Here is a 26372-nt window from a genome sequence, read left to right as displayed (position 1 = left end):
CCCAAAATCCCCCACAATTACCCAAAAAAATCACACAAAATCACACAAAAATACTCAAAGCCCACTCCAAAATATCCCAAAACCCCTGAAAACTGCCCCAAAACCACCAAAGTCCCCCCGAATTCCCCCCAAAACCCCAAATATCTCCCAAATCCCCTAAAACCACTCCAAAAATGCCCCAAAATCACCCCAAAACCATCTGAAATACCCCAAAACCACCAAAATCCCCCGAAGTGCCCCAAACCCACCCCAAAATATCATAAAATCGCCCAATAAATATCCCAAAATACCCCCAAATAATCTATAAAATACCCAAAACACACTTATAAATAACCCCAAAACCACCAAATACTCCCCAAAACCACGAACAACTCTTCAATTTCCCCCAAAAAAACCCAAATAGCCCCAAAATTCCCCAAAAAACCCCCCAAAAAATGCCACAAAATACCACCCCCCCCACCCCCCCCCCCCCCTGCGGAGGGCGGGCCCAAACCACCTAAAATACCCCAAACGCACAAAAATGCCGAAATATCCTGAAATCAACCCTAAAAATACCCCAAAATCCCCCACAATTACCCAAAAAAATCACACAAAATCACACAAAAATACTCAAAGCCCACTCCAAAATATCCCAAAACCCCTGAAAACTGCCCCAAAACCACCAAAGTCCCCCCGAATTCCCCCCAAAACCCCAAATATCTCCCAAATCCCCTAAAACCACTCCAAAAATGCCCCAAAATCACCCCAAAACCATCTGAAATACCCCAAAACCACCAAAATCCCCCGAAGTGCCCCAAACCCACCCCAAAATATCATAAAATCGCCCAATAAATATCCCAAAATACCCCCAAATAATCTATAAAATACCCAAAACACACTTATAAATAACCCCAAAACCACCAAATACTCCCCAAAACCACGAACAACTCTTCAATTTCCCCCAAAAAAACCCAAATAGCCCCAAAATTCCCCAAAAAACCCCCCAAAAAATGCCACAAAATACCACCCCCCCCCCCAGGTCCCGGGGGGGGGTGTCCCCTCTCCCCGCTGTTCCCGTTGCCATGGGAACAGCGCGGGGGGAGGGGGAGAGCACTGCGGCGTTACCATGGCGACGGCGGCGCGGAGGGAGGCGGCTCAAGTGTGGGAACAGCGCGGGGGGTAATGTTTCCATGGCAACGGGAACCGCTGAGCCGAGGGGGGGGCGAGACTCAGGGGAACGGCGGTTGCCATGGGAACGGGAGGGGTGGTTCCCATAGCAACGGGAACAGCGAGGACAGCGGGAATCGCCGCCCCCCTCCGGGAAAATGGGAATGGGGAGGGGAGGACCCAAAAATGGGACCCCCCCCTCCCAAAATTTGGGGGTCCCAGGGGCGCGACAAACCCAAAATTGGAGACCCCCCTAAAATATGGGAAAACCTCCCCAAATTTGGGGGCTGAGGGGGCCAACCCCCCCCCCCCCAAAATGGAATCGCCCCAAAATTTGGGGTTCCTCGCACCCAGAATTTAGGGACACCCCCCCAAAAAAAAATGGAGTCGCCCAAAAATTGGGGACCCCCCACCCCAAAATTTGGGGTCCCAGAGAAGCGACCCCCTCCCAAAAAAAATGGAATCGTCTAAAAGTTGAGGACCCTCCCCAAATTTAGGGTCCCAAAGGCGCGCCCCACCCCCCCCAAAAAAATGGAATCTCCCAAATTTGGGGTCTCACCCCCGCCCCCAAAGGTCCCCAGGCCCCGCCCCCAAGCCTCAGGCCCCGCCCACTGATCCAGGCTCCGCCCCCCTCCGGAAGTGCCCCCTGGGGGGGCAAAGGGCGAGGGAGGGGGAGGGGAGCGACCGCTAATTAGTGAGTGTGGGTTAATTAGGGCGGGAATTGGGGGGGCTGGGGGTGATTGAGGGGGTGATTAAGGGGGGGAGCTGGGGGTGTTTAGCCTCGAGAAGAGGTGACTCGGGGGTGATTAAGGGGTGGGGGGGTTAATTAGGGGCATTTGGGCGTTAATTAGGGGTTAATTAGAAGGTTAGGGGGTTAATTAGGACGGTTTGGGGTTAATTAAGGGGAAATTAGGCGTTAATTAAAGGGGTTTGGGGGTTAATTAAGGGGATTTGGGGGTAATTAGGGGGGTTTGGGGGTAATTAGAGGGGTACAGGGTTAATTAGGGGTGGTTGGGAGCTTAATTAGGGATTTTTTTATTAATTAGGGGGTTTGAGGGTTAATTAAGCGGGTTAGGATTAAATTAGGCGGGTTTGCAGGTTAATTAGGGGTTAATTAGGTCGGTTTGGGGGTTAATTAAGAAGACGCTTGGGGTAATTAGGGGTTGTGCATTAATTAAAGGGGCTCGGGAGTTAATTAGTGGGGTTGCGGGTTAATTAAGAGGGCGTTGAGTGGTAATTAGGGGGTTCCTAGTGTTAATTACGGGCTTATTTGGGAGTTAATTCGATATTAATGCTCATTAGGTGATCAACTAGGGGTTAATCATGGTTAATTGGGGATTCATTCTTATTAATTGGGGGTTAATTAATGTAGATTGTGGGTTAATGATTGTTAATTGGGTGTTAATTTGAGCTAAGTGGGGTTTATTTGGGGTAATTAGTGGTTAAATAGCGTTAATTGGGGGTTAATTGTTGTTATTTGGTGGTTAACTACTATTAAGTCGGCTTAATTAGTATTAATTTGGATTAAGTAGGATTAATTGTGGGTTAAGTAGGGGTTGATTAGTGCCGATTGGGGGTTAATTAGTGTCAATTAGTCTTAATTCGATGTTGATTCAGGGTTAATTCGTGATAATTAGGGTTTATTTTGTGGTTAATTAGGGGTTAATTAGTGTTAATTGGGGTTAGTGTTAATTAGTGTGAAATGGGGGTTAGTTATGTTTAATTTGGTGTTAATTAGGGGTTAATTAGTGTTAATTGGGGGTTAGTTAGGGTTATTTCTGTGTTAATTAGGGGTTAATTAGTGTTAATTGGGGGTTAGTTAGGGTTATTTTGGGGTTAATTAGGGGTTAATTAGGGGTTAAATGGTGTCAGTTAAGGGTTAATTAGCGTTAATTAGCGTTAATTGGCCCCCAGGCCATGGAGGAGCAGCCACAGACTCGGCGCGTCGGGATCCTGGGATACGGCAAGCTCGGTACTGGGTATACTGGTTTGGACTGGTTTGTACCGGAGGGGGAGGTGACAGGGGGAGGTGACAGGGCTGTCCCTTCAGGGCATGTCCTGCTGTCACTGGGGGGAGGTGACAGCGGGGAGGTGACAGGGACAATCCCCATGTCCCCAGGGCAGTTCTTGATGTCACAGAGGGAGGTGACAGGGGGGAGGTGACAGTGACAATCCCGGCAATCCCCATGTCCCCAGGGCAGGTCCTGCTGTCACAGGGGGAGGTGACAGGGCTGTCCTGGGGGAGGTGACAGCGACAATCCCGGTGTCCCCAGGGCAGTTCCTGGTGTCGCAGGGGGAGGTGACAGTGACAATCCCCATGTCCCCGCTGTCCCCAGGGCAGGTCCTGCTGTCACTGGGGGGTGACAGGGCTGTCCCTTCAGGGCATGTCCTGGTGTCACAGGGGGAGGTGACAGGGGGGAGGTGACACTGCTGTCACAGGGCTGTCCCCGCTGTCCCCAGGGCAGTTCCTGGTGTCGCAGCTGCTGTCCCTCGGTCCGTCCCTCGGTCTGTCCCTGTGTCACAGGGCTGTCCCCGCTGTCCCCAGGGCAGTTCCTGGTGTCGCAGCTGCTGTCCCTCGGTCCGTCCCTCGGTCTGTCCCTCGCCTTTGTCTGGGCTCGCCGCTGGGAGGCGCTGGAGGCGCTGCCGCCCCATCTGCGCCTGCGCGACCTGAGCGAGCTGCCGAGCACGTGAGCGACCCCGACCGGCCCAAAATGGCTCAAAAATGGCCCAAAATGGCCCAAATTCAGCCCAAAAATGGCCAAAAAGGCCCGGATTCAGCCCAAAATGGCCCAAAATGGTCCCAATTCAGCCCAAAAATGGCCAAAAATGCCCGGATTCAGCCCAAAATGGTCCCAAATTCAGCCCAAAAGTGGCCAAAAAGGCCCGGATTCAGCCCAAAATGGCCCAAAATGGTCCCAATTCAGCCCAAAAATGGCCAAAAATGCCCGGATTCAGCCCAAAATGGTCCCAAATTCAGCCCAAAAGTGGCCAAAAAGGCCCGGATTCAGCCCAAAATGGCCCAAAATGGTCCCAAGTCAGCCCAAAAATGGCCAAAAAGGCCCGGATTCAGCCCAAAATGGCCCAAAGTGGCCCGAAGTCAGCCCAAAAATGGCCCAAAATGGCCTAAATTCAGCTCAAAATGGCCCGAATTCAGCCCAAAAATGGCCCAAAAATATCCAGAATTCACCCCAAAAATGGTCAAAAAATGTCCTGAATTCACCCCAAAAATGGCCCAAATTCAGCCCAAAGATAACCCAAAATGTCCCGAAATCAGCCCAAAAATGGCCCCAAAATGTCTGGGATTCACCCCAAAAACCGTCCGGATTCAGCCCAAAAATGTCCCAAAAATGTTCCAAATTTGTCCCAAAAATGTTCCAAATTCATCCCAAAAATGTCCCGAATTCATCCCAAATATGGCCAATGGCCCGAATTCAGCCCAAAAATGGCCCAAAAATATCCAGAATTCACCCCAAAAATGGTCAAAAAATGTCCTGAATTCACCCCAAAAATGGCCCAAATTCAGCCCAAAGATAACCCAAAATGTCCCGAAATCAGCCCAAAAATGGCCCCAAAATGTCTGGGATTCACCCCAAAAACCGTCCGGATTCAGCCCAAAAATGTCCCAAAAATGTTCCAAATTTGTCCCAAAAATGTTCCAAATTCATCCCAAAAATGTCCCGAATTCATCCCAAAAATGGCCCAAAAATGTCCGGAATTCACCCCCAAAACCGCCCAGATTCACCACAAAAATGTCCAAATAATGTCCCAAAATTGACCCAAATTCACCCCAAAAATATCCCAAAAATATCCCGGATTCACCCCAAAAATATCCTGAACTTCAATATCCCAAATCCGTCCCAAAACTGCCCGGATTCACCCCAAAATCCCAAACTCACCCCAAAAAAATCCCAAATTCACCCCAAAAAATCCCAAATTCACCCCAAAAAAAACCCAAATTCACCCCAAAAAATCCCAAACTCACCCCAAAAAATCCCAAATTCACCCCAAAAAATCCCAAACTCACCCCAAAAAATCCCAAATTCACCCCAAAAAATCCCAAATCCATCCCAAAGTATCCCAAATTCCACAAATATCCCAAAATTCACCCCAAAAATGCTCCAAAACAGCCCCAAAAAACCTGAAAAAATCCCAAAATACCCAATGTCCCCAATGTCCCCTCAATGTCCCCAAATCCCCCCAATGCCCCTGAGTCTCCCCAATGTCCCCAATGTCCCCTCAATGTCCCCAATGTCCCCAAATTCCCTCAATGTCCCCAATGTCCCCTCAATGTCCCCAATGTCCCCAAATTCCCTCGGTGTCCCCGGTGTCCCCAATGTCCCCGACCCCCCCTGGTGTCCCCCCACTGACCCGTGTCCCCGTGTCCCAGCTGGGGTCCCCATTGTCCCCAGTGTCCCCACTGACCCGTGTCCCCGTGTCCCAGCTGGGGTCCCCATTGTCCCCGTGTCCCCACTGACCCGTGTCCCCGTGTCCCAGCTGGGGTCCCCATTGTCCCCAGTGTCCCCACTGACCCGTGTCCCCGTGTCCCAGCTGGGGTCCCCATTGTCCCCGTGTCCCAGCTGGGGTCCCCATTGTCCCCATGTCCCCACTGACCCGTGTCCCCGTGTCCCAGCTGGGGTCCCCATTGTCCCCGTGTCCCAGCTGGGGTCCCCATTGTCCCCGTGTCCCAGCTGGGGTCCCCATTGTCCCCGTGTCCCCACTGACCCGTGTCCCCGTGTCCCAGCTGGGGTCCCCCACGGCGCTGGCGGACGCTGGCACTGAGCGGCGGCTGCGGGCGGCGGCGGCGCGCGGGGGCCACACCCTGTACGTGCCCAGGGGGGCCCTGTGGGGCTGCGAGGACATCGCCAGGATGGACAGCGCGGGGACGCTGCAGGTGACACTGGGGACAATGGGGACAATGGGGAAATCGCCAGGATGGACAGCGCGGGGACGCTGCAGGTGACACTGGGGACACTGCTGGGGACAGTGGGGACACTGCTGGGGACAGGATGGACAGCGTGGGGACACTGCACATCGCCAGGATGGACAGCGCGGGGACGCTGCAGGTGACAGTGGGGACACTGCAGGGGACAGTGGGGACACTGGGGACATCGCCAGGATGGACAGCGCGGGGACGCTGCAGGTGACACCCCTGGGGACATGGCTGGGAACACTGGGGACACTGCTGGGGACAATGGGGACAGTGGGGACATGGCCAGGATGGACAGCGCGGGGACACTGCAGGTGACAGTGGGGACACTGGGGACACTGCTGGGGACAATGGGGACAGTGGGGACACTGGGGACATGGCCAGGATGGACAGCGCGGGGACCCTGGCCGTGAGTAGCCCTGGTGACAATGGGGACATTGGGGACATTTCCTGCCCTTGGGGACAGAGTTTGGGGACAATGTCCTGCCTTTGGGGCCAGTCCCCGATCGTGTCCCACTGTCCCCTGGCCGTGTCCCCTGGCTGTCCCTGCTGTCCCCAGACCCTGACCATGTGTCCCCAGGGGTGGCAGTGGCAGTGACAGTGACAATGACAATGACAGTGTCCCCTGTGTGTCCCCAGGCGCTGAAGGTGACAATGACCAAGGCCCCCGGCAGTTTCCGTGCCCAGGGCTGGCTGTCCCTGTGTCCCCAAGGTGACAGTGACAATGTCCCTGTCTGTGTCCCCAGGCTCTGAAGGTGACAATGACCAAGGCCCCCGGCAGTTTCCGTGCCCAGGGCTGGCTGTCCCCAGGGTGACAATGACAACAACAGTGACAATGACAGTGACAATGACAATGTCCCTGTGTCCCCAAGGTGACAGTGACAATGTCCCTGTCTGTGTCCCCAGGCGCTGAAGGTGACAATGACCAAGGCCCCCGGCAGTTTCCGTCCCCAGGGCTGGCTGTCCCCAGGGGTGACAGTGACAGTGACAATGACAGTGACAATGACAATGTCCCTGTCCCTGTCCCCAGGCTCTGAAGGTGACAATGACCAAGGCCCCCGGCAGTTTCCGCGCCCAGGGCTGGCTGTCCCCAGGGGTGACAATGACAATGACAATGACAGTGACAATGACAATGACAATGACAATGTCCCTGTCCCTGTCCCCAGGCTCTGAAGGTGACAATGACCAAGGCCCCCGGCAGTTTCCGCGCCCAGGGCTGGCTGTCCCCGCGCGTGGCGGCCGCGGTGGCCGCGGGGACGAGGACGGTGCTGTACCAGGGTCCCCTGCGGCCGCTCTGTCCCCTCGTCCCCAACAACGTCAACACCATGGCGGCGGCCGCGGTGGCGGCGCCGCGCCTCGGCTTCGACGGCGTCACCGCCTGCCTGGTGGCCGACCCCAGGTGGGCGCTGCCACCCGGGGACACCTGGGTGTCACCTCTGTGTCACCTCCTGTGTCACTGCTGTGTCACCTGTGTGTCACCTGTGTGTCACCTGTGTCACCTCATGTGTCACCTCCTGTGGCACCTGTGTTACCTGTGCTGTGTGTGTCCCCTTTGTGTCACTGCTGTGTCACCTGTGTGGCACCTGTGGCACCTGTGTCACCTCATGTGTCACCCATGTGACCCCTGTGTTACCTGTGCTGTGTGTGTCACCTTTGTGTCACTTTTGTGTCACCCATGTCACCTCCTGTGGCACCTGGGGCACCTCTGTGCCACCTCATGTGTCACCTGGGTGTCACCTCTGTCATCTGGGTGTCACCTGTGTGGCATGTCACCCATGTGACCCCTGTGTTACCTGTGCTGTGTGTGTCACCTTTGTGTCACTTTTGTGTCACCCATGTCACCTCCTGTGGCACCTGGGGCACCTCTGTGCCACCTCATGTGTCACCTGGGTGTCACCTCTGTCACCTGGGTGGCACCTGTGTGGCACCTGGGTGTCACCTCATGTGGCACCTGTGTGTCACCTGTGTGGCACCTGTGGTACCTGGGTTGCACCTCCTGTGGCACCTCTGTGTCACCTGTGTCACCTCCTGTGGCACCTGTGTTACCTGTGCTGTGTGTGTCACCTTTGTGTCACTGCTGTGTCACCTGTGTGTCACCTGTTTGTCACCTGTGGCACCTGTGTGTTACCTCTGTGGCATTGTGGCACCTGTGTGTCCCCTGTTTGTCACCTGTGTGTCACCTCTGTCACCTATTTGTCACCTGTGGCACCTGTGTGTCACCTGGGGCACCTGTGTCACTTTCATTACCTCCTGTGTCACCTGTGTCACCTCCTGTGTTACCTGTGTGTCACCTGTGTCACCTGGGGCATCTCTGTGTCACCTGTGCTGTCTGTGGCACCTCCTGGGTCACTTGTGTGTCACCTGTGTGTCACCTGTGCTGTGTGTGGCACCTCCTGTGTCACCTGTGTCACCTGTGTGTCACCTGTGTGTCACCTGTGCTGTGTGTGGCAGCTCCTGTGTCACCTGTGTCACTTTCATTATCTTCTGTGTCACCTGTGTCACCCGGGTGTCACCTGTGTGGCACCTGTGTGACACCTGTCACCTGTGTCACTGTGTCACCTGTGTCACCTAGGTGTCACCTGTGTCACCTGTGTGTCACCCCTGTGTCCCCCCTGTGTCACCTCTGTGTCAGTTGTGCAACCCGAGTGTCACCTGTGTCACCTTCATTCCCTTCTGTGTCACCTCCTGTGTCCCCCGTGTCACTGTGTCACCTGTGTGTCACCTGTGTGTCACCCCTGTGTCACCCCTGTGGCACCTCTGTGTCAGTTGTGCCACCCGTGTGTCACCTGTGTCACCTTCATTACCTTCTGTGTCACCTCCTGTGTCACCCGTGTCACTGTGTCACCTGTGTGTCACTGTGTCACCTGTGTGTCACCTGTGTGTCACCCAAGCCCTCAGCGTGCCCTCGCTGTCCCTTCCCTGTCCCCTTGCTGTCACCCCAGTGTCCCCGTCCCATTGTCACCGTGCAGGTGACAGCAGTGCCGCTGTCCCCGGCTGTCACACTGTCCCCATCAAGGTGACACAGAAGCCCCCAGTGTCCCCTCAGTGCCACCTGAACTGCCACACTCAGTGTCCCCACTGTCCCCTCAGTGTCACTCTCCTGTCCCCAATGTCCCCTCAGTGTCCCCAATGTTCCTGTCACTGTCCCCAGTGTCCCCGACTGTCACACTGTCCCCTCGCTGTCCCCAGTGTCCCCTCAGTGTCACACTGTCCCCTCGCTGTCCCCAGTGTCCCCTCAGTGTCACACTGTCCCCTCGCTGTCCCCAGTGTCCCCTCAGTGTCACACTGTCCCCTCGCTGTCCCCAGTGTCCCCTCAGTGTCACACTGTCCCCTCGCTGTCCCCAGTGTCCCCTCAGTGTCACACTGTCCCTCAGTGTCCCCTCGCTGTCCCCAATGTCCCCTCAGTGTCCCCAATGTTCCTGTCACTGTCCCCAGTGTCCCCGACTGTCACATTGTCCCCTCAGTGTCACTCTCACTGTCCCCAATGTCCCCTCAGTGTCTCCACTGTCCCCTCAGTGTCACGCTGTCCCTCAGTGTCACTCTCCTGTTCCCAATGTCCCTTCAGTGTCCCCTCAGTGTCCCCTCGCTGTCCCCAGTGTCCCCGACTGTCACACTGTCCCCTCGCTGTCCCCAGTGTCCCCGACTGTCACACTGTCCCCTCGCTGTCCCCAGTGTCCCCGACTGTCACACTGTCCCCTCCGTGTCCCCAGTGTCCCCGACTGTCACACTGTCCCCTCGCTGTCCCCAGTGTCCCCGACTGTCACACTGTCCCCTCGCTGTCCCCAGTGTCCCCGACTGTCACACTGTCCCCTCGCTGTCCCCAGTGTCCCTGACTGTCACACTGTCCCCTCGCTGTCCCCAGTGTCCCCGACTGTCACACTGTCCCCTCGCTGTCCCCAGTGTCCCCTCAGTGTCACACTGTCCCCTCGCTGTCCCCAGTGTCCCTGACTGTCACACTGTCCCCTCGCTGTCCCCAGTGTCCCCGACTGTCCCACTGTCCCCTCGCTGTCCCCAGTGTCCCCTCAGTGTCACACTGTCCCCTCGCTGTCCCCAGTGTCCCCTTAGTGTCACACTGTCCCCTCGCTGTCCCCAGTGTCCCCGACTGTCACACTGTCCCCTCGCTGTCCCCAGTGTCCCCGACTGTCACATTGTCACCGTCGAGGTCACCGCGGTGCCCGAGGGCGGCCGCGCCCTCACGGTCACCAGCACCCGCCGCAACCCCGCCGAGCCCGGCCACGTCACCGGCAGTGCCACCCGCCACAGCTTCTGGAGCAGCGTGCAGGGTGCGTCGCTGTCACCCGTGTCACCCCCGGTGTCACCCCCGGTGTCACCCGTGCCACCCGCGGTGTCACCGGTGTCACCTCAGGGCCGCTCATTCTCTCCCTCCCCGCAGCCTGCACCGGGCATGGCGGCTGCGTCAAGCTCTGCTGAGGAGGAGCGGCGGAAATGCCCGCTTGGGGACGTCTTGGGGACAATTTGGGGACAATAAATCCCGGTCCAGGCCTGGCAGTGGTGGCGCCCTTCTTGTAATGGCGGCGGGGAGGAGGCGCGAGCTGATTGGTGGAGAAGCCGCGCGGGGCACGATGGGAGGAAGAGGTGTTAACATTGATTGGTGAATTCTGGGGCGCAAAGCATCACGGGAGGAAGGTCAAGGCGCTGATTGGGCAGATGCTCTAGGGAGGAGGTCGGCGCGCTGTGATTGGCCGGCGCCGCGCGGGGCATGACGGGAGTTGTAGTCGCGGCCCTGAGGGGGGCAGAGGCCGCCATGGCCCCGGAGGACGCGGGAGGTGAGGAGGGGGAGCCGGGGCCGCATTTTGGAGGGTCCTGAGGGGTCCTGGGGGGGCTTGGGGGGAGCAGCAAGGGCTCGGGGGGGTTTTGGGGAGCAGGGGGGGGATTTGAGGGGGGAGGGAGGGTCTCGGGGGGAATTTGGGGAGGGGTCTCGAGGGGAATTTGGAGGGAATTTGGGGAAGGGTCTCGGGGGATTTTCGGGGGAATTTGAGGAGGGGTCTCAGAAGAGATTTGGGGGCATTTGGGGAGGGATTTTGGGGGGATTTGAGGGGAATTTGGGGAGCGGTCTCAGGGTGATTTGGGGAAATTTTGGGGGAATTTGGGGAGGGGTCTTGGGGGGAATTTGGGGGTGAATTTGGGGAGGGGTCTCTTGGGTGATTTGGAGGAATTTTGGTGGGAATTGGAGGAAATTTTGGGGGGAATTTGGGGAGGGGTCCCAGGGGAGAGTTTGAGAGAATTTTGGGGGAATTTGGGGAAATATGAGTAGGGGTCTTTGGGAGGGTTTGAGGGATTCCTGAATCTGGGGAGGGGTCTCGGTGGGGTTCTTCCAAATTTGGGGAAGGGTCTTCCCTTTCCTCAGAATGACGTCATCACTTTGTGGGTTCCCCAATTGGGTCTGGGGTCTCTGCAGCCCCCCCAGGTTGGCCCCGAACTCGCAGCCCAACCCCCACCGGAGCCCCCTGGGCACGGGCAACTACGACGTCAACGTGGTGATGGCGGCGCTGGGCACGCTGGGGCTGGCGGCCGTCTGGTGGGACAAGCGGCGGTGAGACCCCTCCCCAAATTCCGGCAGACCCCAGACCCAAATCCCACACCCTTCCCGCCACCCCCGATCCACATTTAGGACGTTCCTGAGACCCCAGACCCAATTTGGGACCCCCAAAACTTCTCCTTTCCTGGGGCTGGATGGTAATACTGATGGGAGACCACTTCCCTAATTTGGGAGAAACCCTCTGAGACCCCTCCCCAAATTCAGGACAGACCCCAGACCCAAATTCCAGACCATTCCCGCGACCCCCGACCCAAATTTGGGAACTCTCTGAGACCCCAGACCCAATTTGGGACTCCTCTGTGCCCCCCACCCCTATTGAGAGTTCCCATTGGCACGCTGGGGCTGGCGCCAGGCTGGTGGGACAAGCGGCGGTGAGACCCCTCCCCAAATTTGGACAGACCCCAGACCCAAATCCCAGACCCTTCCCGCGACCCCTGACCCAAATCTGGGAGACCCCAGACCCCTGGGGGGGATTCCCCTCCCCAAATTGGGTCTGGGGTCTCGGGGAGGGTCTGGGTTAATTTGGGGAGGGGTCTCAGGGGGTGTCCGGGTTAATTTGGGGAGGGGTCTCAGGCGGGAATTCCCACATTTGGGGAGGGGTCTCCCCCCATTCTCCCCGCCCTTTATAACAACATCACCACTTGCAGGGACTGAATTGGGTCTGGGGTCTCTCTGGGGGGGGGGGGATCCCCCCCCCCCCAGAGAGACCCCAGACCCAATTTGGGGAGGGGAATCTCCCCCCAGAGAGACCCCAGACCCAATTTGGGGAGGGGAATCTCCCCCCAGAGAGACCCCAGACCCAATTTGGGGAGGGGAATCTCCCCCCAGAGAGACCCCAGACCCAATTTGGGGAGGGGAATCTCCCCCCAGAGAGACCCCAGACCCAATTTGGGGAGGGGAATCTCCCCCCAGAGAGACCCCAGACCCAATTTGGGGAGGGGAATCTCCCCCCAGAGAGACCCCAGACCCAATTTGGGGAGGGGAATCTCCCCCCAGAGAGACCCCAGACCCAATTTGGGGAGGGGAATCTCCCCCCAGAGAGACCCCAGACCCAATTTGGGGAGGGGAATCTCCCCCCAGAGAGACCCCAGACCCAATTTGGGGAGGGGAATCTCCCCCCAGAGAGACCCCAGACCCAATTTGGGGAGGGGAATCTCCCCCCAGAGAGACCCCAGACCCAATTTGGGGAGGGGAATCTCCCCCCAGAGAGACCCCAGACCCAAATCCCAGACCCTTCCCGCGACCCCTGACCCAAATCTGGGAGACCCCAGACCCAATTTGGGTCCCCCCAAACTTCCACTTTCCCAGGGTTGGGTCGTAATACTGATGGGAGACCACTTCCTTAATTCGGGAGGAACCCTCTGAGACCCCTCCCCAAATTCAGGACAGACCCCAGACCCAAATTCCGTACCCTTCCCACGAGCCCTGACCCAAATTTGGGATCTCCCTGAGACCCCAGACCCAATTTGGGACTCCTCTGTGCCCCCCACCCCTATTGAGAGTTCCCATTTGCACGCTGGGGCTGGTGGGACAAGCGGCACTGAGACCCCTCCCCAAATTTGGACAGACCCCAGACCCAAATTCCAGACTCTTCCCGTGACCCCCGACCCAAACTTGGGACCCCAGACCCAATTTGGGACTCTCCAAATTTCTCCTTTCCTGGGCTGGGTGGCTGCGGGGTGGGAACAGCAATGAGGAGACCCCTCCCCAAATTAGGGAGAAACTCTCTGAGACCCCTCCCCAAACTCAGGACAGACCCCAGACCCAAATCCCGCACCCTTCCCGTGACCCCCGACCCAAATTTGGGACCCTTCTGAGACCCCAGACCCAAATTCTGGAGCCTTCAAAGACCCTCATCTCTATTGAGAGTCCCCATTGTCACACTGGTGAGCTGGGACAAGCGGCGGTGAGACCCCTCCCCAAATTCGGACAGACCCCAGACCCAAATTATGGACCCTCTCCGCGATCCCTGACCCAAATTTGGGACCTCCCCGAGACCCCAGACCCAGTTTGGGACCCCCAACCCAATTTCAGATCTCTCAAATTGCTTTTTTCTCTGGGGGGCTTTTGGGACAAAAGGCGGTGAGACCCCTCCCCAAATTCGGGACACACCCCCGAGACCCCAGACCCAAATTCCGGACCCTTCCCACGACCGCAGCTCCAAATTTGGGACCTCCCCGAGACCCCAGCCCCAATTTGTGACCCCCCCCAATCTTCCCCTTCGCCCAGGGCCGGGTGGCTGCGGGGTGACTGTGAGACCCCTCCCCAAATTCAGGAGAAACCCCTGCAGACCCCTCCCCAAATTCCTCACAGCACCCCTGAGACCCCAAACCCAAACCCTGGCATCCCCCACCCCAATTCCAGACCCCTCCGAGCCCCCAGACCCAATCTCTGCCCGCTCCTTTCTTCCCTTCCCATCCAACATCGCCCTTAATTAACCCCGCCCCCTTAATTAACCCGTCGCTAATTACCCGCGCCGTCCCCCAGCCCGCTGGAGCGCCTGTCCCTGCCGCACGTCCTGGGCTTCCTGCTCAATGTCCCCTCGCGGGTGACGCTGGGGACGCTGGCGCTGCCGCTGTCCCGCCCGCACTGGCTCTGCGTGCGCCCCTTCGGGGACACCTTCTACAACCTGGACTCCAAACTGGCCAGCCCCGCCCCCATCGGGGCGGAGCCTCAGCTCAGGTGGGCCTGGGGACACCTGGGGGACACCTGGGGACACTTTGGGGACGGCTCAGAGACACTTTGGGACGGCTCGGAGGCACCCCCGGGACACCTCGGGTGGCATCTGGGGACACTTTGGGGTGCCTGGGGACACTTGGATGGCACCTGGGGACATCTGGGGACACCTGACTGTCACTTGGGGACACCTGGGTGACACTGGGGACACCAGGTGACGCTGGGGACGCTGGCGCTGCCGCTGTCCCGCCCGCACTGGCTCTGCGTGCGCCCCTTCGGGGACACCTTCTACAACCTGGACTCCAAACTGGCCAGCCCCGCCCCCATCGGGGCGGAGCCTCAGCTCAGGTGGGCCTGGGGACACTGGGGACACTTCGGGGACACCTGGGGACAGCTCAGGGACACTTTGGGACGACTCGGAGACACCCCCGGGACACCTCGGGTGGCATCTGGGGACACTTTGGGGTGCCTGGGGACACTTGGATGGCACCTGGGGACATCTGGGGACACCTGACTGTCACTTGGGGATGCCCGGGTGACGCTGGGGACACCTGGGGACACCTGAGTTTCACTTGGGGACACTTGGGTGGCACCTGGGGGCATCTGGGGACACTTTGGGGACAGCTCAGGGACACTTTGGGATGACTCGGAGACACCCCCGGGACACCTCGGGTGGCATCTGGGGACACTTTGGGGTGCCTGGGGACACCTGGGTGACACTGGGGACACCTGGGGACACCTGAGTTTCACTTGGGGACACTTGGGTGGCACCTGGGGGCATCTGGGGACACTTGGTTGTCAGCTCGTTGTCCCCTGGCTGTCCCCTGCTGTCCCCAGGCAGTTCCTGTTGTCCTTGTTGTCCCTGACTGTCCCCTGTTGTCCCTCACTGTCTGTCACTGTCCCTGTGTCCCTCACTGTCCCCTGTGTCCCCAGGCAGTCCCTGCTGTCCCCTGTGTCCCTCACTGTCCCCTGCTGTCCCTGCTGTCCCCTGTGTCCCCAGGCAGTCCCTGCTGTCCCCTGTGTCCCTCACTGTCCCCTGTGTCCCCAGGCAGTCCCTGCTGTCCCCTGTGTCCCTCACTGTCCCCAGGCAGTCCCTGCTGTCCCTGTGTCCCTCACTGTCCCCTGTGTCCCCAGGCAGTCCCTGTGTCCCTGTGTCCCTCACTGTCCCCTGTGTCCCCAGGCAGTCCCTGCTGTCCCTGCTGTCCCTGTGTCCCTGTGTCCCTCACTGTCCCCTGTGTCCCCAGGCAGTTCCTGCGGGCGGCGCTGGCCAAGGCTCCCTCGGAGCTGTTCCTGGTGGTGACACGGGACGTGGAGGAGGCGGGGACATGGCTGAGCCCGGAGTGACACCTGAGGGGACAGGTGACACCTGAGGGACTCCTGAGTGACACCTGAGGGGACATGGCTGAGCCCGGAGTGACACCTGCGGGGACAGGTGACACCTGAGTGACACCTGGGATCCCTGCGGGGACATGGCTGAGCCCGGAGTGACACCTGAGTGACCTGGGACCTGACCTGTGGGGACACCTGACACCTGGGACACCTGTAGGGGACACCTGCAGGGGACAGGTGACACCTGCGGTGGCAGCTGCTGGTGGCACCTGAGGTGGCACTGATGTCACAAATGGGAATTTTGGGGTATTTTTTGGGGGGGATTTGGGGCCAGCACGGCCCCCCGAGGACAGGGGGGGTTGGTGGCACCTGGGGACACTTGGGGGACACTTGGGGACACCTGGGACACCTCCGTGGCTTCAAACCCCTCCCAAAAGGATTAAAAGCGATCGGTGGCAGCTTCGTGTCCTGTGCATGACCAAAATCGCCGAATTTCACCCCAAAATCCCTGAATTTCACCCCAAAATCCCCAAATTTAACACCAAAATCCTTGAATTTCACCCCAAAATCCCTGAATTTCACACAAAAATCCCCAAATTTAACCCCAAAATCTCCAAATTCCACCCCAAATCCCTGAATTTCACCCCAATATCTTCAAATTGACCTCAACATCCCCAAATTTCACACAAAAAATTAAAATTCCACGTAAAAATCCCTAAGTTTCACCCCAAATCTATTAATTTTGCCCAAAATCCCCATTTTTACACCCAAATCTTTGAACTCCACCCCAAAGCCCTGAGTTTCAACCCCACATGGCCAAATTTCACCCCAAAATCTTCAAATTTCACCTCAAATCCCAAAGTTTTGACCCAAATCCCCGAATTTCACCTCAAAATCATCTTTTCACCCCAAATCCGTTAGTTTTGCCCAAAATCCCCAATTTTTACCCCAAAATCTCCCGATTCTGCCTCAAAATCCTCGAATTCCACCCCAAAATTCCCAAATCCAAGCCCAAATCTTTGTCTTTTGCCCCAAAATCCCCAATTTTTGCTTCAAAATTCCCAATTTCTTCCCCCAAATCCCAAATTTTTGTATCCATATCCCTGAATTTCGGCCCAAAATTCCCAAATTTCACCCCAAAATTCCAGATTTCCGCCCAAAAAGACCCAAATTCCTACCAAAATCCCCAAATTTAACCCTAAAATCATCGAATTTCACCCCAAAATCCCCAAATTCCTCCCAAAACATCCCCAAATTTAACCCCAAAATCCCCGAATTTCGCCCCAAAATTCCCGATTTTCTCCCCCTCAGCGCCAGGGGCGGGAAACCCGGGATGGGGGCGTCACCAAGCCTGAGACTCGCGCTCTGATTGGCTCTCTGATTTGATAGACAGCTGACTTCAACCCGCGCAGCCAATCAGCGTGCGGCATGAGGTTTCGAGGGCATCGGAGCCGCGCAGGCCAAAATCCTGGAATTTCGCCCAAATTCCAGCCCAAAATCCTTGAATTTCACCCCAAACCCCCAAATGTCACCCCGAAATGGCCGAATTCCAGCCCAAATCCCTCAATTTTGCCTCAAATTTCACCCCAGAATCCCTGAATTTTGCCCCAAATCCCACATTTCACTCAAAACCACCAAATCCCTGAATATCAACCCCAAACAGCGGAATTTCACCCCCAAAAATTCCCGAATTTCACCCCAAAAATTCCCGAGTTTCAGCCCAAATCTCTGAATTTCAGCCCAAATCTTCACATTCCACCTCAAACCCTACATAATCTCCAAATTTCACCCCAAAATCTCAAATTCCAGCCCAATTCCTCAAATTTCACCCCAAAATCCCCAAGTTTTACCCGAAATCCATTAATTTTGCCCCAAATCCCCGAATTTTTCACTAAAATTCCCGAATTTCAACCCCAAATCCCCAATTTTCTCCCACAGCGCCGGGAGGGAGCTGCGAGAAACCTGAGGCGGGGGGCGTAACCACCTCAGCGCCGCTCTCTGATTGGCTCTCCAGAGTGATTGACACTTTCTATGGACCACTCCAGCCAATCAGTGCCCAGCATGCGGCTTCGGCGCGAAATTCCGAAATTTCCACCCCAAATCCCCGAGTTTTGCTCCAAAATCTCCGCATTGCGCTCATACTTCCCCGAATTCCACACCTAAATCCTCGATTTTTTCACCAAAATCGCCGAATTCCACCCCAAAATCAATGAAAATCGCCTCCACCCCGGGAGGCGGGAAACCTGGGGGGGGGGTGGGACCACCCCTGAGCCGCGCTCTGATTGGCTCTACACTTTGATTGACACTCTCTCAGTACCATCCCAGCCAATGAACGCGCAGCAAGAGGCTTCGGTGCGGGATTCCCGAATTTCCACCCGAAATCCCCAAGTTTGCCCCAAAATCTCCGCCTTTCTCCCACCAATTCCCAATTTCCATCCCCAAATCCCCGAATTTTTCCCAAAAATGCCGGAATTTCATCCCAGAATCCCCAAATTTCCTCCCCACAGCGCCGGGGACGAGCGACGGGAAACCTGCGGCGGAGGCGCAACCGCCCCCGAGCCGCGCTCTGATTGGCTTTGAATTTTGATTGACACTCCTTCAGGACCATTCCAGCCAATCAGCGCCCAGCATGCCGTTTCGGCGCGACATTCCGGTATTTCCACACGAAATTCCCGAGTTTTTCCCCAAAATCTCAGCATTTCGCCCGCCAGTTCCAGAGTTCCACCCCTAAATCACCGAATTTTTCCCAAAAATGCCCGAATTTCACCCCAAAATCCCCAAATGTCCTCCCCACAGCGCCGGGGACGAGCGGCGGGAAATCTGAGGCGGAGGCGCGACCGCCCCCTAGCCGCACTCTGATTGGGTCTGCACTTTGATTGACACTCCGTGGGGATGGGTTTAGCCAATCAGCGAGTGGCGGAGTACCTCTGGTGGCGCCGGCGCCACGATGCTCCCGGGCTTCCCTGGTGGTCTAGTGGTTAGGATTCGGCGCTCTCACCGCCGCGGCCCGGGTTCGATTCCCGGTCAGGGAAGACTTCTTTTCTCATTTTATTTATTTTAAATTTTTTTTCCCAACTTATTTCCGGTTCCGCTCTCGGATCCTGTTTTTTCTATCCCACCGTTATTTAGCGTTTGGTCGAAAAATAATTTATTAAATTAAGAAAAAAAAAGGTGACGTCATGCCCAAAATATCGGCGGTCCTGTCGCGATATGGTCGCGACAGAGCGGAGGCACCGCTGGGATTCGAACCCAGGATCTCCTGTTTACTAGACAGGCGCTTTAACCAACTAAGCCACGGCGCCGCGCGCTCCCTGCGCCGCCCTCAGCCCTAAAATCCTCCTAGCCCCTCCCCCACGAGCACGGACCCCTCCCCAAAAAGGGAAAACCCAAAAATCCAAATTTCCCCATCCCCAAAATCCCAAATTTCCCCATCCCCAAAAATCCCAAATTTCCCCTCCCCCAAAAAGGAAAAAAACCCAAAATTCCAAATTTCCCCATCCCCAAAAATCCCAAATTTCCCCTCCCCCAAAAAGGAAAAAAACCCAAAATTCCAAATTTCCCCATCCCCAAAAATCCCAAATTTCCCCTCCCCCAAAAAGGAAAAAAACCCAAAATTCCAAATTTCCCCATCCCCAAAAATCCCAAATTTCCCCATCCCCAAAAATCCCAAATTTCCCCTCCCCCAAAAAGGAAAAAAACCCAAAAATCCCAAATTTCTGCTCCCCTAAAGAGGGAAAACTCCAAAATTCCAAATTCCCCATTCCCAAAAATCCCAAATTTCTGCTCCCCTAAAAAGGGAAAACCCCAAAATTCCAAATTTCCCCATCCCCAAAATTCCAAATTTCTGCATCCCCAAAAATCCCAAATTTATGCTCCCCTAAAAAGTGAAAACCCAAATAAAATCCCAAATTTCTGCTCCCCTAAAGAGGGAAAACTCCAAAATTCCAAATTCCCCATTAAAAACCCAAAAATTCCAAATTTCTGCTCCCCTAAAAAGTGAAAACCCAAAAATCCCAAATTTCCCCATCCCCAAAAATCCCAAATTTCCCCTCCCCCAAAAAGGAAAAAAACCCCAAAATCCCAAATTTCTCCTCCCCAAAAAAGAAAAAACCCCAAACCCCAAATTCTTCTCCCCCAAAAATCCTCAAATTTCCCCTACCCCCTCCGAGAAAAAAACCCCAAAAATCCCAAATTTCTCTGCCCCCAAAAAGGGAAAACCAATTAAAAAAAATTCCCAAATTTACTTTCCACAAAAATCCCAAATTTCCGTCCTCCCAAAAAGGAAAAAACCCAAACAAATTCCCAAATTTCCTTCCCCAGAAAGAAAAAAAAAAAAAAAACAAAATCCTTTTTACCCCAAAATCTCCAAATTTCACCCCAAAATCCCCGAATTTCAGCCCAAATTCTTAAATTTCGCCCCAAAAATCCCCAATTTTCCCTCCAAAATCCCAAATTTTCACCCTAAAATCCTCAAATTTTGAAATTCCATCTCAAAAATCCCCATTTTTTCACCCCAAAATCCTCAAAGTTCCTCCCCGACCTCCAAAATTCCTCTCAAAATCCCAGAATTTTAACCCAAAATCCCCCAATTTTACCCTAAAATTCTCAAATTTTGCCCCAAAATCGCAAATTTTTACTCCAAACCCACAAATTCCACCTCAGAATTCCTCATTTTTCACCCCAAAACTACCAAATTTCACCCAAAATTTTCCGATTTTGCCCCAAAATCCCCCATTTTCACCCCAAATTTCACTCCAAAATCTCCAAATTTCACCCAAAATTTTCAATTTTTATCTCAAAATCTCCAAATTTCCCCCAAAATCCCAGAATTTCACCCCAAAACCCCCAAATTCCCTTCCAAAAATCCTCACGTTTTATCCCAAAAGCTTCGAATTTTTGTCCAAAATCTCGGATTTTCTCCCCAAACTGAGGGAAATTGAGGGGGAAATGCAAAATAAATGGAAAAACTCTGGGGGAAATGGGGAAAATGAGCTAAAAAAATTGAAATTAAATGGGGAAAATGAGGGGGGATGGGAAAAATTATGGAAACAGTGGGAAATGAAAAAAGGAGAAAATAAATGGAAAAAAAAGGGGGAAATGGGAAAAAATTGGGAAAAAAGCAAAATAAATGGAAAAATTGAGGGGAAAAACGGGGAAATGAGGGGGAAAAACCGAAATAAATGGAAAATTTAGGGGGAAAAGGGGAAATAAATGGAGAAATGAGGAAAAAAATTGAAATTAAATGGGGAAAATGAGGGGGGAAATGAGGGAAAAATGCAAAATAAATGGAAAAATTGAGGGGGAAATGGGAAAAAAATTGAAATTAAATGGAAAAATGGAGGGGGAAGTGGGAAAATTGGGGGGGAAATGAGGGCAGAAATGGGGAAAAGGAGGGGAAAATGCAAAATAAATGGAAAAATTGAGGGGGAAATGGGAAAAAAATTGGAATTAAATTGAGAAATTGAAGGGGAAAATGAGGGCAGAAATGGGGGAAAGGAGGGGAAAATGCAAAATAAATGGAAAAATTGAGGGGGAAATGGGAAAAAATTGGAATTAAATTGAGAAATTGAGGGGGAAATAAGGGCAGAAATGGGGAAAAGGAGGGGAAAATGCAAAATACATAGAGAAATGGAGGGGAAAAATAGAAGCAAAAATGGGGGAAATGAGGGAAAAACCCGAAAATCAATGGAATAATGAAGGAGGAATTCGGAAAATGAGGGGAGGATTCGAGGGGAACGAGAAAGAAAAGAACTAGCAGAGGATGGTTTCGATCCATCGACCTCTGGGTTATGGGCCCAGCACGCTCCCGCTGCGCCACTCTGCTGCTGCCGCCGGCCCCGCGCGCGGAGCCTGATGGGCCGCGCTGCCGGTGACGTCATCGCGACGGGGAGTCCGCGCGGCGCATGCGCGGCGAGCACCGCGCTGTTCCCGCCAATTTCAGCCGGGATTTTTCGGGTTTTAATTGAATTTCCCCGGTTTTAGTTTAGTTTTATGGTTTTTGTATTTCTTTTTATGGGGTTTTATATTTAAGGTTAAATGCCAAATTCCTCAGTCCCATTCTGATCAGAAAATGCGGTTTTGGAGTGAAATCCCCGATTTTTGGGGTGAAATCCCCGATTTTTGGGGTGACCCCAAATTCCCCAATCGCACCTTCGTCGGGATTGAGATTTTGGGGAGAAAAACCCTGAATTCGCTTTTTTGGGGTGATCCCAAATCCTCCAAACCCACCTTGATGGGAAAATGCGGTTTTGGGGTAAAATCTCCGATTTTGGGGTGAAATTCCCGAATTTTTTGGGTTCAATCCTCGATTTTTGGTGTTAAATCCCCGATTTTTGGCAGAAAATCCCTGATTTTGGGGGTGAAATCCCCGATTTTGGGGGAGAAATCCCTGATTTCGGAATTAAATCCCCGATCTTCGAGATGAAATTCCCGATTTTCGGGGTTAAATCCTCCGGGTTTTGGGCTTCAATCCCCGATTTTGGGGTGAAATCCCCGATTTTTGGCGGGAAATCCCCAAATTTTGGGATGAAATCCTGGATTTTTGGCAGGAAATACCCGATTTTTTGGGTTAAATCCCCGAATTTTGGGGTTCAATCCCCGAATTTTGGGGTGAAATCCTGGATTTTTGGCAGGAAATACCCGATTTTTGGGGTGAAATCCCTGATTTTTGGGGTTAAATCCCCGATTTTGGGGTTAAATCACCGATTTTGGCTTTAAATCCCCGAATTTTGGGGTTAAATCTCCGAATTTTGGGGCGAAATCCCCGATTTTGGGGTTAAATCCCCGAATTATGGGGTAAAATCCCCGAATTTTGGGATTAAATCCCCAAATTTTGGGCTTCAATCCCCGATTTTTGTCGGGAAATCCCCGATTTTGGGATCCCTCTCTCCTGAGAATTCCCCTTTTAAAGCTTCCCCGAATCCACCCCAGTTTATCCCAGTTTATCCCAGTTTATCCCAATTTATCCCAGTTTATCCCAGTTTATCCCAATTTATCCCAGTTTATCCCAGTTTATCCCAATTTATCCCAGTTTATCCCAGTTTATCCCAATTTATCCCAGTTTATCCCAGTTTATCCCAATTTATCCCAGTTTATCCCAGTCCCTCCCAGTTCCCGCTGAGGCCCCGCCCATTCCGGGGGTGACGTCATCGCGGCCGAGCGCGGCCGGAAGTGGCTCCGGGGGCGGCGGCGGCGCCCGGTGAGAACTGGGAGAGACTGGGATGGACTGGGATAAACTGGGAGGGACTGGGATGGACTGGGATAAACTGGGATGGACTGGGAGGGACTGAACTGGGATAAACTGGGATAAACTGGGATTTCCTGGGATCTGCTGGGGCAGTTCCCAGGGGTTCCCCAGTCCCAGCTCGGGCCGTTCCCAAGTGGATCCCGAATCCCGAATTTTGGGGGTCCCAAACCCATCCCAGAGCTCCCTGAGGGAATTCCCAATCCCGGCCCCAAATCCAGCCCGGGGGATCCCAGATCTGATCCCAGGGAATTCCCAAATCCCAGATTTCTCCTCAGGGGATCCCAAATCCCAGCTCGGAGGAGCCCAGATCTCATCCCAAAGAATTCCCAAACCCATCCTGAGGGATCCCAACCCTGGGAATTCCCAAATCCCCAAATCCCATCCCAGAGATCCCTGAGGGGATCCCAAACCCATCCTGAGGGATCCCAACCCTGGGAATTCCCAAATCCCAAATTTCTCCTCAGAGGATCCCAAATCCCAGAGATCCCTGAGAGATCCCAAATCCCATCCCAGGGGATCCCACATCCCCAAATCCCAACTCAAGGAATTCCCAAATCCCAGAGATCCCTGAGTGGATCCCAAACCCATCCCGGGGGATCCCAAATCCCAAATCTGATCGCAGGGAATTCCCAAATTCCAAACCCCAAATCCCATCCTGGGGGATCCCAAATCCCAAATCCCATCCCAGAGGTCCCTGGGAGGATCCCAAACCTGAGAGGATCCCGAGGGAATTCCCAAATCCCCAAATCCAGCCCAAGGGATCCCAAATTCCACTTTGGAGGATCCCAAATCCCCAAATCCCAACCCAGGGAATTCCCAATCCCAAATTCCCCCTCAGGGGATCCCGAATCCCAATCCCAGAGATCCCTGAGAGGATCCCAAACCTGAGAGGATCCTGAGGGATCCCAAATCCCAGCTGGATTCCCAAATCCCAAATTCTCTCTCAGAGAATTCCCAAATCCCAAATCCCATCCCGGGGGGATCCCAAATCCCAAATTCCCCCTCAGGGAGTCCCAAATTCCATCCTGGGAATTCCGAGATCCTTCAGGGGACCCCAAACCCATCCTGGGCTTCCAAGAAGGGAATTCCCAAATTCCCAAAAATTCCCAAAATCCCAAATTCCCAGAATCTGCTGCAGGAATCCTGTCGCTAATGAGATGCAAATGTATCATTTGCATATTCATAACACCTCGTTTATCCCCATCCCATCCTGGGAGCATCCGTGGGACCCAAAACCGGGAATTCTGTCCCCAGTTCCTGGAATTCCCATCCCGGATTTTGGGGATTTGGGGTTTGAGATTTTGGGTCTTGGGGATTTGGGGATCGTGGGAATTTTGGGGATTTGGAATTTTGGGGCCTCCTTGGAGCCATCAGAATTCCCAAAATTCCAATCTCAGACTTCGGGGTTTTTTGGCCTCCTCCGTGGCGTTGGAATTCCTGGAATTCTGATCCCAAATTTTGGGGTTTTGGACCCCGGTGGTGGCATCAAAATTCCGATCCCGGGTTTTGGGGATTTGGGGCCTCTGGAATTCCTATCCAGGATTTTAGGATTTTGGGCCTCTTAGGTGTCTTGGGAATTCCCAAAACTCTGATCCCAGATTTTGGGGATTTGGGATTTTGGGGCCTTCTCGGAGCCATCGGAATTCCCAAAATTCCGATCCCGGATTTTGGACCTTTGGATGGCTTTCCCAGAATCCTGATCCCAAATTTGGGGATCGTGGGAATTTTGGGGATTTGGAATTTTGGGGATTTGGAATTTTGGGGCCTCCTTGGAGCCATCAGAATTCCCAAAATTCCAATCTCAGACTTCGGGGTTTTTTGGCCTCCTCCGTGGTGTTAGAATTGCTGGAATTCTGATCCCAAATTTTGGGGTTTTGGACCCCGGTGGTGGCATCAAAATTCCAATTCCAGATTTTGGGGTTTTGGGGATTTTGGGCCTTTTTGGAGCCGTTGGAATTCCCAAAATTCTGATCCCAGATTTTGGGCCTCTGTGATGACTTTGGAATTCCCAAAACTCTGATCCCAGATTTTGGGGATTTGGGATTTTGGGGCCTTCTCGGAGCCATCGGAATTCCCAAAATTCCGATCCCGGATTTTGGACCTTTGGATGGCTTTCCCAGAATCCTGATCCCAAATTTTGGGATTTTGGGCTCCTTGGAGCCATTGGAATTCCTGAAATTCCGGTCCTGGATTTTGGGGTTTTGGATCCTGGTGGTGCCATCAGAATTCCTGGAATTTTGATCCCAGATTTTGGGATTTTGGGCCTCCATGACGCCAGAATTCCCAGAATTCCAATCCTGGATTTTGGGCCTCTTAGGTGGCTTTGGAATTCCCAGAATTCTGATCCCATATTTTGGGATTTTGGGCTCCTTGGAGCCATTGGAATTCCTGAAATTCCGGTCCTGGATTTTGGGGTTTTGGATCCTGGTGGTGCCATCAGAATTCCTGGAATTTTGATCCCAGATTTTGGGATTTTGGGCCTCCATGACGCCAGAATTCCCAGAATTCCAATCCTGGATTTTGGGCCTCTTAGGTGGCTTTGGAATTCCCAGAATTCTGATCCCATATTTTGGGATTTTGGGCTCCTTGGAGCCATTGGAATTCCCAAAATTCCAATCCTGGATTTTGGGGTTTTGGGCCTCCTTGGTGGCGTTAGAATTCCTGGAATTTCAATCCCAGATTTTGGGATCCCAGATTATTTTGGGATTTTCGGAGCCGCTCAAATTCTCTGGAATTCCCGAATTTTTTTGGTCATTCCTGGGATTGTTCGGATCCCCGGGCTCTGCCCAGGAGGGTCCTCGAGGGGATCCCCAAATCCCACCCAAGGAATTCCCAAGGGGATCCCCAAATTCAACTCAAGGGATCCCAAAATCCATCCCTGGGAATTCCTGAGGGGATCCCAAACCCATCCCAGGGAATTCCCAAAGGGGATCCCAAATCCAGCCCAGGGAATTCCCACAGTGGATCCCAAAATCCATCCCTGGGAATTCCTGAGGGGATCCCAAACCCATCCCAGGGAATTCCCAAAGGGGATCCCAAATCCAGCCCAGGGAATTCCCGAGGGATCCCCAAAATCCACCTTAGGGTGTTCCTGGGATTCCCCAAATCCCGCCCAGGGAATTCCCAAAGGGATCCCCAAATTCAGCTCAAGGGATCCCCAAATCCGCATGGGAGGATTCCCAAATCCAGCCCAGGGAATTCCCGAGGGGATCCCAAATCCAGCCCAGGGAATTCCCGAGGGGATCCCAAATCCAGCGCAGGGAATTCCCGAGGGGATCCCAAATCCAGCCCAGGGGAATCCCACAGTGGATCCCAAATCCAGTGCAGGGAATTCCCGAGGGGATCCCAAATCCAGTGCAGGGAATTCCCGAGGGGATCCCAAATCCAGCCCAGGGAATTCCCGAGGGGATCCCAAATCCAGTGCAGGGAATTCCCACAGTGGATCCCAAATCCAGCCCAGGGAATTCCCACAGTGGATCCAAATCCAG

At 54.1% G+C, this 26372-nt stretch overlaps 3 protein-coding genes and 3 non-coding genes across 6 annotated transcripts in view; 4 read left to right on the top strand and 2 right to left on the bottom strand.

Moving 5' to 3' along the window:
- The first annotated feature begins 1805 nt into the window (after window positions 1–1805).
- ASPDH (aspartate dehydrogenase domain containing) lies at window positions 1806–10557 on the top strand. Its single transcript, XM_041408226.1, has 7 exons — window positions 1806–1840; window positions 3061–3118; window positions 3692–3833; window positions 5806–6037; window positions 7240–7472; window positions 10205–10356; window positions 10467–10557. The coding sequence occupies exons 2-7, from the start codon at window positions 3064–3066 to the stop codon at window positions 10502–10504; spliced, it is 852 nt and encodes a 283-aa protein (XP_041264160.1). The 5' UTR covers window positions 1806–1840; window positions 3061–3063; the 3' UTR covers window positions 10505–10557.
- A 220-nt stretch (window positions 10558–10777) lies between these two features.
- LOC121337847 (josephin-2-like) lies at window positions 10778–16096 on the top strand. The gene is made up of 4 exons (XM_041408219.1): window positions 10778–10860; window positions 11502–11627; window positions 14121–14315; window positions 15554–16096. The coding sequence occupies exons 2-4, from the start codon at window positions 11575–11577 to the stop codon at window positions 15651–15653; spliced, it is 348 nt and encodes a 115-aa protein (XP_041264153.1). The 5' UTR covers window positions 10778–10860; window positions 11502–11574; the 3' UTR covers window positions 15654–16096.
- A 2502-nt stretch (window positions 16097–18598) lies between these two features.
- On the top strand, window positions 18599–18670 carry TRNAE-CUC. The gene has a single exon. It is a non-coding gene; the product is annotated as a tRNA-Glu (tRNA).
- A 196-nt stretch (window positions 18671–18866) lies between these two features.
- TRNAT-AGU lies at window positions 18867–18940 on the bottom strand. Its single transcript has one exon. It is a non-coding gene; the product is annotated as a tRNA-Thr (tRNA).
- A 2450-nt stretch (window positions 18941–21390) lies between these two features.
- Window positions 21391–21462, bottom strand: TRNAM-CAU. The gene has a single exon. It is a non-coding gene; the product is annotated as a tRNA-Met (tRNA).
- Window positions 21463–22793: 1331 nt separating this feature from the next.
- LOC121337853 (zinc finger protein 497-like) overlaps window positions 22794–26372 on the top strand; it is a gene marked incomplete at its 3' end in the record, with an annotated part of 5675 nt that continues 2096 nt past the window's right edge. Inside the window, exon 1 of the mRNA XM_041408225.1 lies at window positions 22794–22836. The remainder of the gene's footprint in view (window positions 22837–26372) is intronic.

The sequence above is a fragment of the Onychostruthus taczanowskii genome, unplaced genomic scaffold (assembly GCF_017590055.1).
Source record: "Onychostruthus taczanowskii isolate IOZ18803 unplaced genomic scaffold, ASM1759005v1 scaffold292, whole genome shotgun sequence".
Taxonomy (NCBI): domain Eukaryota; kingdom Metazoa; phylum Chordata; class Aves; order Passeriformes; family Passeridae; genus Onychostruthus; species Onychostruthus taczanowskii.
Note: the sequence above shows the minus strand (reverse complement) of the source record. Positions and strands in the feature narration are given on the sequence as shown.

What these genes read in the sequence shown, in the direction of transcription:
- ASPDH (XM_041408226.1), top strand. Translation starts at nt 3,064, where the DNA reads ATGGAGGAGCAGCCACAGACTCGGCGCGTCGGGATCCTGGGATACGGC. An exon ending in CCTGGGATACGGCAAGCTCG is followed by an intron (nt 3,119 to 3,691) that starts GTACTGGGTATA and finishes CGCTGTCCCCAG; the next exon opens with GGCAGTTCCTGGTGTCGCAG. An exon ending in ACAGCGCGGGGACGCTGCAG is followed by an intron (nt 6,038 to 7,239) that starts GTGACACTGGGG and finishes CCCTGTCCCCAG; the next exon opens with GCTCTGAAGGTGACAATGAC.
- LOC121337847 (XM_041408219.1), top strand. Translation starts at nt 11,575, where the DNA reads ATGGCGGCGCTGGGCACGCTGGGGCTGGCGGCCGTCTGGTGGGACAAG. An exon ending in GTCTGGTGGGACAAGCGGCG is followed by an intron (nt 11,628 to 14,120) that starts GTGAGACCCCTC and finishes GCCGTCCCCCAG; the next exon opens with CCCGCTGGAGCGCCTGTCCC. An exon ending in GGGGCGGAGCCTCAGCTCAG is followed by an intron (nt 14,316 to 15,553) that starts GTGGGCCTGGGG and finishes CTGTGTCCCCAG; the next exon opens with GCAGTTCCTGCGGGCGGCGC.